Raw genomic sequence first — 11315 nt, 5'->3', positions numbered from 1 at the left:
AATGCTTTGTACAGTTCCTAATTAAAATTCACCCTCTCAGATAATGATTCACACTTCACCATCATTTTTGCCGACTGTCAACCACCCTTCCCTTTAATTTCCTCTGCCAGTTCGGCGACGCCCATTCTTAAATAGTTTGTCCAAAGACCACTAGATGTCACTATGCTGGATTGCGCCCTCTACAAAGCAATAGCTATATTAGGAAATTTTACTTGAACACGTATAGTATAGTATCAACATTTATACCAATTCATATGTGGACGTTTAGGCAAGCTCTGGCAGGTTCGTTTGTTTGTTGGTACCAGTGTCAGTGATGCAAGTTTCGGACTTCAAACACGTTTTTAAGAGGCTGACCCTTATTTCAAATTGCTGTATGGGTAAAGGTCAGCTTCGTTAAAACCAGTTTGAAACGCCAATTTTGCATCACTGGAATTGGCAGGCAAGTTTGTTTGCTGGTACCAGCACTTGCCTAAATGTCCGAATAATGAACAAGCTGTTCATTGACTCATCCTAGGTTACTAGTGTGGCGGCATTTTACTTTCCGTTACAGGATCATTTGTTCATGGTCACGCTGTTTGTTCAATTTGTGGTGTTTGTGAAAGACCACGAGGTTATGAAAGGATTAAGTTGAAGTTGCATTCCTAAAAAAACGCGAATTAAACCACTAGAAATACCAAGTGCGTTTGTTCCTATTAGGAGATAAACTAAGTCAATGCAACCCAAGGCGTGTAGCGGTTACACTAGTACTGAAGGGAAAATGGCAAATAGCAAGTCATCACAGACACCCCAAGGGTAAACGTTATTCTCCACCGATTAGTTGGCGGTGCTACTTTTTTGAAACTTAACCTGACCTAAACAAACCTAATCTAACCTTACCTAACCTAACACGATATTAATAACCCTTAAAGTCTCAACCCAAAGCCACAAAGTGCATTGTCTTTCGGGGATGGACATCTCTGTAGACGGGGTTGGCGAGGTTAGGGACAGTGACAAAGTTTTTGCCACTTCCTTTTCTCCGACGAACGGGAGGAATACAATAAGAAAAATAAAGAAAGAGTTGAATCATTGAAAAAAAGGCCTTTATTGTCCCAAGGAGGCTTTCTAACCGCTACAGGGAATATAATCCCGAGTACTATTCAAGTGAAAGGTTATAATTCGTCTATTTATTACCTTTGAATCTTTATATGATATTTGGTCTACCCATGAATTTGAGTCCTTGAATGTAGGGTTGATCTGGAATGTAAATTTAATATTTGTCTATTGAAAATCATCTTGACAAGAGCGTGCAAAGTCTTAGAAAAGATGAATGTGGGTTGAACACAACAGCGCAAATGTCTGAGGCAGTTTCAAGACATCCATAGATCAAGAAAAATTGATGAATGGTACAATTAATCTTTTTATCTTGTACCAAATTGTTTCTAATCACAACAGTTTGACTCCTTTTGGATATTGACGGGAACTCTCATTTCTTCATTCTTTTTTTATGAATTTAGTTCAAAGCGATCAATTGCAGCAATTGATTGGTTTTGAATTAGTTACCGATGCCAATCTGTGCTCACCTCATGTTTGAATAATGCATCTATGGCTTCTTTTTAAGGGAGTGCGGTTTAAGTTGAAAACTGCCACTTTGCATTGAGGCAAAGGCTTGTAAACTTTCTATGATTCTGGAGGACATTATGAGATAAGAAAGGCAGAGTGGGCCTGCCAAATTCTGCCTTTTCCATGTGACGAACATGCTAAACGCAAGGCCTCGGACAACACTGTGCCTCGGACTTCGGCCTGAGCTAGCTAGCGTGTATTCAACAAATGCAAGGAGCGCGGTGGCAGCAACGATCGACAGTAGAAGGGCGGATTAAGGCGATGGGTGGGTGCTTTGTCACCACCGGAAAGGAGATACACTCGATCGGTTCGCTTGCTCTGCATAGGGTGTCCGACATAGCGCTCTTCTGGTCTCCGTGGCCCTACCAATTCATAATCGGTGAAATAACAACGCTGAGAGCAACAAGTCTCCAGCCTCTCACAACTCTATCCGTTTCATTCATTTCACTGACAAACGAGCCCCCCTAGACATGTAAGTTAACTTCATCCAAGGTTGTATTGTCTTGTGATATTTTTGATCTTTCGATCACGCAAGTCGCGCCCAATCGGGGGAATTGTAGTATTGAGCCTCAGCGACCTTTTGTATTTCGTGTTTTATCTCGGTGAATTGTTGTTGCAAGTTTTGTCTCATCCTCAACATACACCCATTTTAAATAACAAGAAAGAGCAATAAGTGGTTTTGTTTTACTGAAGCATCCTAGGATACAGGGAAAGGACACGGTGCTAATCTATTTCAAGTTGAAAACGTCTCCAGGTACGGCTCTATAATTTGAACGTATGCTTCAAAGGATGCCATTCATAAGAACAAGTGATTGGATCGGCATGGTGGGAAAAACTTAAAGCTAGCTTGAAATGAGGTGGCCCCCGATATAGGAGACCTGAGGTGGTTCTGAATTTTGCATAACTCGTTATTGGAAAGTTCGTCATTCATTCGTGTGTAATCGATAAAGGTCGTCGAGCTTCAAGTTCCACGGTATGCCCTCCTAATACGATGAAAGCAACTTTTCCACCGTAGGGCTAGAGTAGTCTCATACCTTGCTTGGGATGGGAAAAAGCTCTTCAGTTACTTTGTCTTGTTGATCGGGTCGTACGAGGGAGAGATCAATTAACTTTGCAAATCAACTTATGTTCGTCTAGGTTGAATAACAAGAAATATCGTCTAATTCAGTTGTTTCATCAGGGTTGCTTCACTTCACTTGCCTTATCCCTGTACTCGTTTCCTTTTTGGAAATTGTTATAATCATCAAGATATTGAGGCATCAATTTAACGATACTCCGTACTTCGGCTCATACTTGGTAGTTTTCTTGAAATAATTAATCATATTCTGATTGCCCATGGAGATCTTGTACCTGTTTTCGAATCCTTGGGTTGCCACAACGTGAAAAAGGCAAAGGGGGTGGAAATTGTATATTGATTTAAAAAATGGGCACACCAGTACAGCATTTCACTGGAAAAATCAACTGACTTTGAATCGATCTATAGGCGACCAGAAATGTGTGAAAGTGAAAGTTCTTGACCGCGACTTGTAATTATCTTTCTCGGTCTCTTTTGTGGCCGGACTTATTGCGTGAACACTAATGCTGGGACGAGTCCATCACATCACAGGGAGCGATTTCTTTGTTATTCCACCACTTTTTGCGGGACTCGTCCTAAAAGATTCGACGAGTCCTCTTCTATCTTACATGGTCAATTCATATTGAATACAAGCCTCTTTTCTGAGGTAATCTAACGAAAACATGAAGGAGAAAAATCGAGTCCGAACTCGAGTTCGGTCAATTTGGCTCGATTCGAGTAAAAAACTCGAGTGCCCTTGGACTTGAGTCCGGATTCGCCTTAGCACTACAGAACACCGTTCAATTCCAATAAAAGGCCCTCTTTATTCGGGCTTTTCCCTGTTTCTCTCTCTTCGAGAATCCAGGTATTCTACTCAAATCCAATGGACATGCACATGTTTTTCCTCCTATGCCTTCTTCTTAATGTCCTTCCTGTGCCACGTCGACCAGAATGGTAATTCATCTCGAGGCAGCTTTCTTTCTTTGTAACTCTCTCTTAGTCCAACACCCTCCGTTTCCGGCCATCTCGACCGATTGGTTGTCCTGGAAATTATCGTCCTGAAACCACCGGTGTAAAGATCACGAACAGATCTGTCTTTACCTTGATCCATCCTTATCCTCTATCATTTCGCGAAATGTGCTCGTTTTTGCCGTGTTCAGGAGTCGACACTCACGAGAACCACGTGACGACGGCCAATTCAACCAACTCTGAGCGGTAACTGTGATTGCATTTTGTAATACCTAAACTACCACCAAGGCGGTGGTTGCTGGCTCTACCAGCTTCCATATGATCAGGAAAAAAACCATTCACTTGCTGGCTCTACCAGCTTCCATATGATCAGGAAAAAAACCATTCACATTTTATGTGGGAACTTGGGAACGTGGCTATGGAGACGTGCGGTTTAGCGTGAGGATGAACCACTTTCAAAACCGCTGACAGGTTGATCAACGATGTTGTGAACGGCAAACACTACTTGCAGACATAGTTGATTTGCTTATTCAATTCTTGTCAAGAAGAAATTTATACGGCAACTCCTTTTCGTGTCCAAACCCGAAAATCGAGAATTAAAGAATCCCACGAGATCGAGAGGAGAATAGAAGCTAGAGTAGGGACCATACCATTGCTCTGTCTGCTCCTCCTGTTGCAGGTCATGCGGTAGCGTGGAGGATGAGGGTGTGTGTGTGTGCAGAAATAGTGGGCCTCCTCCCTCGAATTTTGCTCTAAAAAAACGTTGTCTGAGGTCGTCCGTCCTCTGTTTTGAGAGCTAGAACGAGAAAATAAGGGAGTGGTTGGTCTCCTCTGGAACTACTTCAGTCCGTTTCAGAATCTAGATTAAGCAGCTCCTTCTCACTTTCAAACACATCTAGAAAGGTGCCAAAGCTAGAATCGCAACGGGGTAAAAGAAGAATAATCGTAATCAGGGCCAGACATTCTGGATTTCATAAAGTTCCTCGTTCATTAATCTTGTTCAAATGCACGCAGATCCTCAAAAATGGTCGAAGCCACCGATATTGATTGGGAGACCATTAATGAGAAGCTACCATTCGAGCGAACTGATGAAGCAAAAGAGAAGCGGAGGACTCTCTTCAAGGAGTTTGATCCCAACGATAATGGATATCTTTCCCTCGCCGAGGTAATGTAAATGAAGAAGCCGTAATTTCCACCATCATCATTAGTGTGCACACCTACTACTTCAATATTCTGGCATTTTTTCCATAGGTGGATCGCGGCGTTCGCGACGTCTTGGGAATTGAGGAGGTCTTCAATTGCAAGCCGGCCGTCAATCGAGCCTTTCATTTCGCCAAAAAGGCCTCTCAAGGCGATGATAAGTATGGACCCGACTATTTGGAGTTTCGCGAGTTCCGCCTCTTTCTCCAGACTTTGAGACAGAACTTTGAGTACTTCCAAGCCTTTGCCAGGTATGGTTGATTGATGATCACCGATTACTACAGTATCTGAGACCGCTGATCGCTACTGTAGTTGAGATCGCTTGGATTTACGATCTCCTTGATGGCTTTCAGAATCGACACTGGCGATGACAACCGCGTGTCCAAGGAAGAGTTCTGCGACGACAAGATCAAGGACACTATAAAGAAATGGGTGGGCGATGTGGACGACATGGAGGCCGAGTTCGATGCCATCGACAAAAACGGAGGCGGACAGATCTTGTTCTCGGAGTTCGTGGATTGGGCCTTGGAGAAGAATCTTGATCTAGAGGATGACATCGACCCTTGAATGTTTTCTTGCGAGTCCCACCCGGATCACGATGGTCAGTCCAACACCTGCCAATCCCGCATCTTTGCAAGCATACATATTACTCTTAATACTTCTACTACTGAGTGTCACTTTTACTCGTCAACTTCAGCTTTAAATTGTAAGTGTATTGGCAAGGTACTGCATATGTGATGAAATACAAGGAACAGCACCCCAGTTTCAACAGGTCAATCAATCAATGTTCAAAATTGAACAAGTCCAATTCAAAGGCCCGCGTGAGTCTTTTCGGCCTCTCTTGATCCGCTATCTCGCTATTTCCGTTTCTTGACGGATGCAAATCGTCTTTTCCCCCTCTTTGCCTTGGTTTCGACTTGACTAGGAGCAGGAGAAGGGGTGGGCATTTCTGCCGAGGGCTGATCCAAGAACACCATTTCTCCCAGCAGTTCAGCCACTTTTGGATCACAGTCCATACTAAGCACCTCGGCCATTTCTACGTCCTTGATGAACTGATCGCGTCGCGTGGCGTTGTCCAGAAGACAATTGTCTCTTTCGATAGAGAATTTCTCGATTCCTTGCTGGAATGAAAGGGTTCCCTACAAGAGAATATGGGCCTTGCCACCTTTTAGGATATGGGGGGGGGGACACTCCTTTCTTACCCGTATTAGGTTTAGCTTCTCGGCGCAAATGTATGGTTTCAATTGACTTTCATCAGGGACAGGGTATGTTTCGAACGGATCGTCGTCGAAGAACTTTACGAATTTCCTGGCGGCTGGAAACGTCCGAGCTCGCTCTTGGTGACCTGCTCGGACGATTTTCTCAGTCTCGAACATTTCAATGTTACTCGAATTGATGTTCTCGTCTTTGAGGGTGGGAATTTGGGACTCGTCCCGCATTGTGGCTGGCCAATGTCCGTAGGAGGGCCCCAGATGAACCCAAACAATGGCTCCGGGTTGGAAGGGGTCCACGGGCCCGGGCAATTCGTCGTCCCGCTTCCTTTTCAAAATCCTCTGTCCCCGCCCTCGAGCCGACATGACGATCTGTAATCAGGCACAAATCAAGGACAACGAAGACAACGGTGTCATTCTTCATCACAGCACAAAATGGTTTCATGTTTTTCATTTGAATTCGTACATATATATACAACAGAGGCAACTGCAAAAAGAAATGTGGCGATTTCGTTCATTCATTGACGCTCCTCGAGTGTTGGGTCGGTTTCTGCCGGGGTCGGGGGGCTCAAGGGTTGGCTCCGTCCTAAAATGCCCGTGACTTTCGCTTTCACGCGTTGGACGATTCCCTCGGGCTCGGGACCCACATCCAAACGCAAATCTTTGGTTGTGATATTATGCAGCGGACCAAAGGCCAAAGCCACCACTGTACACGCCAAACAAATCACATTGTAGGGCATCGAGAAATCCGGGGTGGGTAGATTGATGAGGAGACTTTCGGTGAAGATCCGGACCACCCGGTCGCTCCGAGGCTCCGCAGTGCTGGCATTGGACGAGGTTATCGAGAACGATTCCAGCCATTGGTCATAAGTGCTGTAGTAGCGACCGATATGCGTGAAGTTCCGCCGATCCGGCAGCACCGCCGTGATAAGCGCCGAACTCACGTAGAAGCCGTGATTGGCGTCGGGCGGATACTCGAGCCATTTGAGAATGGACTTTTCAAAGTCGATCGAGATCTGGCTGACGCTTTGGGGCGGGAGTGTGAGCACCACCTCGAGTACGTAAGGCCGATCGCGATCGCGGGCCGGTGAGAAATCGACGCGATGTGGCCGGATCGTCATTCCCTGGTCGGTTTGAATGCGGAGGGTGTGGAAATAAGTGCGGAGATACCAGGGAATCACGTCTAGAAATACGACGGCCAATGGCTCCGAATGCCGATTGGTGATCTTGGTCACGATTCCGCCCTGAGCTTGACCATGACCTACGACGTAGCGGTGGGCGTGCAGTCGAGGGGCCGGAATGAGTCCGTAGATGACGGGTTGCCGGTAGTTGGCAATCACATTGGACGAGCCACGTTCCAAGAGGTGGTCTAAGTGGACGGCACGCACTCGACGGCCATCCGCCTCGTACACGCGATCGGGCACGCCTTCGGGCCATTGCAAGTGGTAGAGGTCGTCGGTAACATCGAATAGGAGCTGACTCGACTCGGCCATGGGACAGGCCGACGTGAGTCCGATGCCGAACAAGCTGCGGATGGACCAGGCGCTAGCGGAGTCATCACGCGCATTCTCAGGCATTTGATGGGGTCGAAAGACAAGCGTGACATCTTGGACCAGCTCCAACAGCGGGTGAGAGCAATGGGCCACCCCAGAGGGACACACGTGTCTTAACGACAACCCGAGCGAATGATGATTGGTGCGGTGAATGGGCGCAGCGTGGAGTAACGAGGCCAAGCCTAATGGAGCATATGTTCCAAGACTTGTTATTACTGGGCTGTATGAGACGGCTAGTCAAGGCCACCCGGACCAGGACGGGTGGCTACTTACCGCGTTTGGACTGACAGGGCAGGAGCTTTTTCCATGGAGTCAGGTTTTCCGTGCAAACATTCTCGCGGGGCAAGTAGCCCAATTGGAAGTGGGCGCTGGCGTTGTTCTCCCAGGGATGATCCAGGGGCGAGATCCCGGCCGGCTGAAAGCTGAAGCGCGGACATAGCGTGCTCGTGGCGTCAAAGAAATTGAGCGAGGCGCACAATTGACCCGAGAGCGCGTTGGTCAGCCGGTCCCAACGGCGCGCCACCGAATCCGCCTGGACGACATGATCTAGAGGGAGCCCCCAAAGTTCATTATTGGCCTACGGTATAGTCGACTGAGGGGTACATTCTTTCATCCGGGATGAGTGCACTCTGAAAACAACGTCCAATGATGGATGACACGCCCTGCCTTTTCTTCCACCCATCCATCATCCATCATTGGGAGCCGCCTTTATCTTTTGAGGGTGGGTCGTGACATGGCTGGTCAGCACGGGGTGAAATTACCTGGGGCGGGCGGGCTCTCCGGCTCAAACCAGGCTTGGACGCGCGCCCCGGGCGGCGAGCCCCAGAGTCGCGGGTGATATCCCATGGCGGCTTCGCGCCATACCCCGCGACTCAGACTCAGGTCCAGTTCGCGCAGATCATGGGCCGCCATCAATTCGGCCATGGAGCGCGGGAACAATCGGAAGTGGCGTCCAGCCGCATCTTGGCCCGGGTCGGCCTTAAGGGTGGTGAAGCGAAAATGGACTAACACCTGACCGTTGGCCAACGGCTTGAACAAGGCCTCTTCATGAAATGACTCGGTCGAGCCGGACGGGACGGTCGCCGCCTGCCCCGCCGCCCACAACGTGACCCCCATCAGGGCGGCCAGGAGACACGGCCCCGGCGTACCCTGGCCCGCGGATGGAAGTGGCCGGCCAGCCGGCATGAGGGCTGATCGGAGCGATGCGATCTAGGATGGATGTCGGGAGGGTGGGACGCCGCTGTCAATGGGGCCAAAGTCAGGCCGCGCTTTGGCCTCGTCTGCAACCGCGTCTTGAAACGCAATCAGCCACAATAAGCCAGTGAGTGAGGGAGTGACACACGATCAATGAATCCCGGTTTCTAAGTCCCGATGATGCCAAGTCCACACCGCCCAGGCCATTAGTCCTATGGTCCTTATCCCAACCAACCAATCAACTCTCAACTCCCGACTTGGTTGGCTCGTTTTGTACTGTTTTGTACACAAACATTGGCGAGGGAAAAGAGCGTGGCCAAGCTGACGCAAAACACTCAAAACTACGTAGGTATATTATACCATGGAGGTCTCAACGGGGCTGAAACTGTGATGTAGGCCTTACTTTGGATCAATTTTCACGCTCCCTCCTGTCAACGAGGCTACTGCTGATCATTTCCAGCCATTACACTCCAGTTTTCACTTATTGAATTGTATATATTTCAAGATTATTGACATTGGAATTCAGGAATCATCGCGCAATAGTTGGCTCTTACTCGCTCAATAGTGATTCAAACACCTTTCACTCTCTGTCAAGGAGTGCTTTGATGCTTCTGGCAACCACTGACATCAAATATACTTTGGAACTTTACACGAATTCCTCCCACTCATAAATTTTATTCACGCAAGTCAAATTTCTTTGATCATCCATGTTGTATCCCCCCGTTTAGCTAGACCTCAAATTGGACAACTGAAAATTTGAATCATGGAAAAAAGAGGTGACGAGGATTCTTCTGTCTACAACATCCTTGAGCTACCCCGTAAAACTTGTCATGTTCATCCCTATAATTTAAAGGTCTATGGCGGGTGAATCTGCGTGACTTAGATAGCGTGACTATTTTTTTCTTCAATTTCTGGTCGGGAGGTTTCCCTTATACTATTTGGAAGGTTCCGGAGTGTGGTTTAAATAATGAGGTGGTTCAATCTCATCATGACTGGTTTAGTCAGAGGTAATCTGCAGAGTGCCGATCATTTCGAGAAATCAGGTTATGGTAGGAGAGTTTGGATCAGGAGTAGGCATCGATATTGTAACCCTGGTAAAGTCGGAATGAAGCTATGGAGCATGTAGGTGGATAGGTGGAACAAGTTTGCTGAAAGCATACCACTGATACCACTATTGCGGTACATTTGGCGGCGTCAACAATGTCCAGTGCACCGTTGTCCATGACTATACCAAGTAGAGCTAAATTATCTGTACTTGTGCTAGATTCCGCCCACTTTGGTAGTCAGGCTATTACCATTAGCCCACTTTGGTAGTCAGGCTATTACCATTAGCCCACTTTGGTAGTCAGGCTATTACCATTGGTCCACTTTGGTAAACAGTCATGGTAAGAACTAGTAAGAACAAAGTAGCAAAAAACAACAACTAAAGCATAGAAATCATCTTCTGATTGGAGAGGCTTTAGTTTCAGAGCGTCGTTTGTGCCGTAGCAAACTTTCATCAAATAGTCATTTTCATGGCGACAAATCATTGGATTATGGATTCATAGAGTAATTTTTTGAAAGGGCCGGAGTAGTCATGAAGGTCATCATGGCACCACTGACTTGTCCCGGTCCCGTCCAATATCGTTGTGAAAATGCGTCAGGCTTGCCGTTTTCTAAGATGCAGTCTCGCCATAATATGTCATGACTCCTACGTAGTAGAAATAACACTAAAAACGAGCCCAACGGGCTAAGTGGAACGGTATGACTCAAATGGTTCATCGTTTTTTGCTCCGGTTATATGCTACTTCAATTTCCCAAACAATTAATATCAAATTTCAACGTAACAACAATAAAAGATTAGTTTCATTTTCCTTGCATAGTCTCACAGTAGATCAATATGCTACATGATGTCACTTAACGGCAAACCTGACGCATTTTCACAACGATATTGGACGGGACCCGGACAAGTCAATAGTGCCGGCCATCATTACTTGACCTTGAAAACCTAAGGTATGACTTTTCTGCTTACATTGGCGCCAAACTTGTTTTAAACTTGGATCACAAACAATTTTTGCCATTTTTCACGACCGATCATGCTTCATTTTTGTGCGTATTCGATTTCGTGTCATAAAGGGTAGATTGTCGTAATTAACACAAATAACACCATGAAAAATATGGTTTTTTTTCTACTATTGATAGATACCTGTTACATTATATTCCAACCAAAAGCCCTTTTGAGTTTCACATTTTCAAGCAATGAAGTTAAAAAATGAAAAGATGCACAACTTCAAAAGCGTAGGTCAAAAACTCATTTTAACATAGAATTTAAGCATTAATCCGTCTGTTAGTATGACTCAGCTATCAGAATTCGGTCCTTGAAATCTTGTACAACGAACCAAAATAATGGGCTGCTAAAGGGGCTTCCAGGTTTCTTTTAATGACAAAGAGAGTAGATTTTACTAGGAATGAAGGCAAGCATCTCAATACATCTTTGGGTTTGAAATTCAGGGAATTAGTAGCTATTTATCTCTCTTATTTCATTTAACCCTCATT

At 46.2% G+C, this 11315-nt stretch overlaps 3 protein-coding genes across 5 annotated transcripts; 1 reads left to right on the top strand and 2 right to left on the bottom strand.

The window, feature by feature from the left end:
- The first annotated feature begins 1876 nt into the window (after window positions 1-1876).
- LOC131891457 (flagellar calcium-binding protein-like) lies at window positions 1877-5587 on the top strand. Of its 3 annotated transcripts, none has more exons than XM_059241044.1 (4): window positions 1877-2071; window positions 4637-4787; window positions 4874-5073; window positions 5176-5587. In XM_059241044.1, the coding sequence occupies exons 2-4, from the start codon at window positions 4647-4649 to the stop codon at window positions 5387-5389; spliced, it is 555 nt and encodes a 184-aa protein (XP_059097027.1). In that variant the 5' UTR covers window positions 1877-2071; window positions 4637-4646; the 3' UTR covers window positions 5390-5587. The 3 variants fall into 3 exon arrangements, with proteins under 3 accessions (XP_059097027.1, XP_059097025.1, XP_059097028.1); XM_059241042.1 differs by lacking the exon at window positions 1877-2071 and adding an exon at window positions 3567-3868; XM_059241045.1 differs by lacking the exon at window positions 1877-2071 and adding an exon at window positions 4448-4550.
- On the bottom strand, window positions 5515-6399 carry LOC131892246 (uncharacterized). Its single transcript, XM_059242035.1, has 2 exons — window positions 6025-6399; window positions 5515-5943 (listed from the first exon to the last, which is right to left on the bottom strand). Exons 1-2 carry the CDS (start codon window positions 6397-6399, stop codon window positions 5680-5682), a joined length of 639 nt encoding a protein of 212 aa, XP_059098018.1. The 3' UTR covers window positions 5515-5679.
- A 47-nt stretch (window positions 6400-6446) lies between these two features.
- On the bottom strand, window positions 6447-9084 carry LOC131891456 (GPI transamidase component PIG-T-like). The gene is made up of 3 exons (XM_059241041.1): window positions 8348-9084; window positions 7860-8132; window positions 6447-7768 (listed from the first exon to the last, which is right to left on the bottom strand). The coding sequence occupies exons 1-3, from the start codon at window positions 8769-8771 to the stop codon at window positions 6552-6554; spliced, it is 1914 nt and encodes a 637-aa protein (XP_059097024.1). The 5' UTR covers window positions 8772-9084; the 3' UTR covers window positions 6447-6551.
- Between the last annotated feature and the right edge of the window lie 2231 nt (window positions 9085-11315).

The sequence above is a fragment of the Tigriopus californicus genome, chromosome 12, assembly GCF_007210705.1.
Source record: "Tigriopus californicus strain San Diego chromosome 12, Tcal_SD_v2.1, whole genome shotgun sequence".
Lineage (NCBI taxonomy): Eukaryota > Metazoa > Arthropoda > Copepoda > Harpacticoida > Harpacticidae > Tigriopus > Tigriopus californicus.
The sequence above is the reverse complement of the archived record's forward strand: the minus strand, read 5'-3'. Positions and strand labels throughout refer to the sequence as shown.

Coding starts and splice junctions, on each gene's coding strand:
- LOC131891457 (XM_059241042.1), top strand. CDS start 3,789: ATGTGCTCGTTTTTGCCGTGTTCAGGAGTCGACACTCACGAGAACCAC. Junction 4,788..4,873: donor GATATCTTTCCCTCGCCGAG/GTAATGTAAATG, acceptor TTTTTTCCATAG/GTGGATCGCGGCGTTCGCGA. Junction 5,074..5,175: donor TACTTCCAAGCCTTTGCCAG/GTATGGTTGATT, acceptor GATGGCTTTCAG/AATCGACACTGGCGATGACA.
- LOC131892246 (XM_059242035.1), bottom strand. CDS start 6,399: ATGTCGGCTCGAGGGCGGGGACAGAGGATTTTGAAAAGGAAGCGGGAC. Junction 5,944..6,024: donor AGAAGCTAAACCTAATACGG/GTAAGAAAGGAG, acceptor CTTTCATTCCAG/CAAGGAATCGAGAAATTCTC.
- LOC131891456 (XM_059241041.1), bottom strand. CDS start 8,771: ATGCCGGCTGGCCGGCCACTTCCATCCGCGGGCCAGGGTACGCCGGGG. Junction 8,133..8,347: donor GGAGAGCCCGCCCGCCCCAG/GTAATTTCACCC, acceptor GGCTCCCTCTAG/ATCATGTCGTCCAGGCGGAT. Junction 7,769..7,859: donor GCCCTGTCAGTCCAAACGCG/GTAAGTAGCCAC, acceptor ATGCTCCATTAG/GCTTGGCCTCGTTACTCCAC.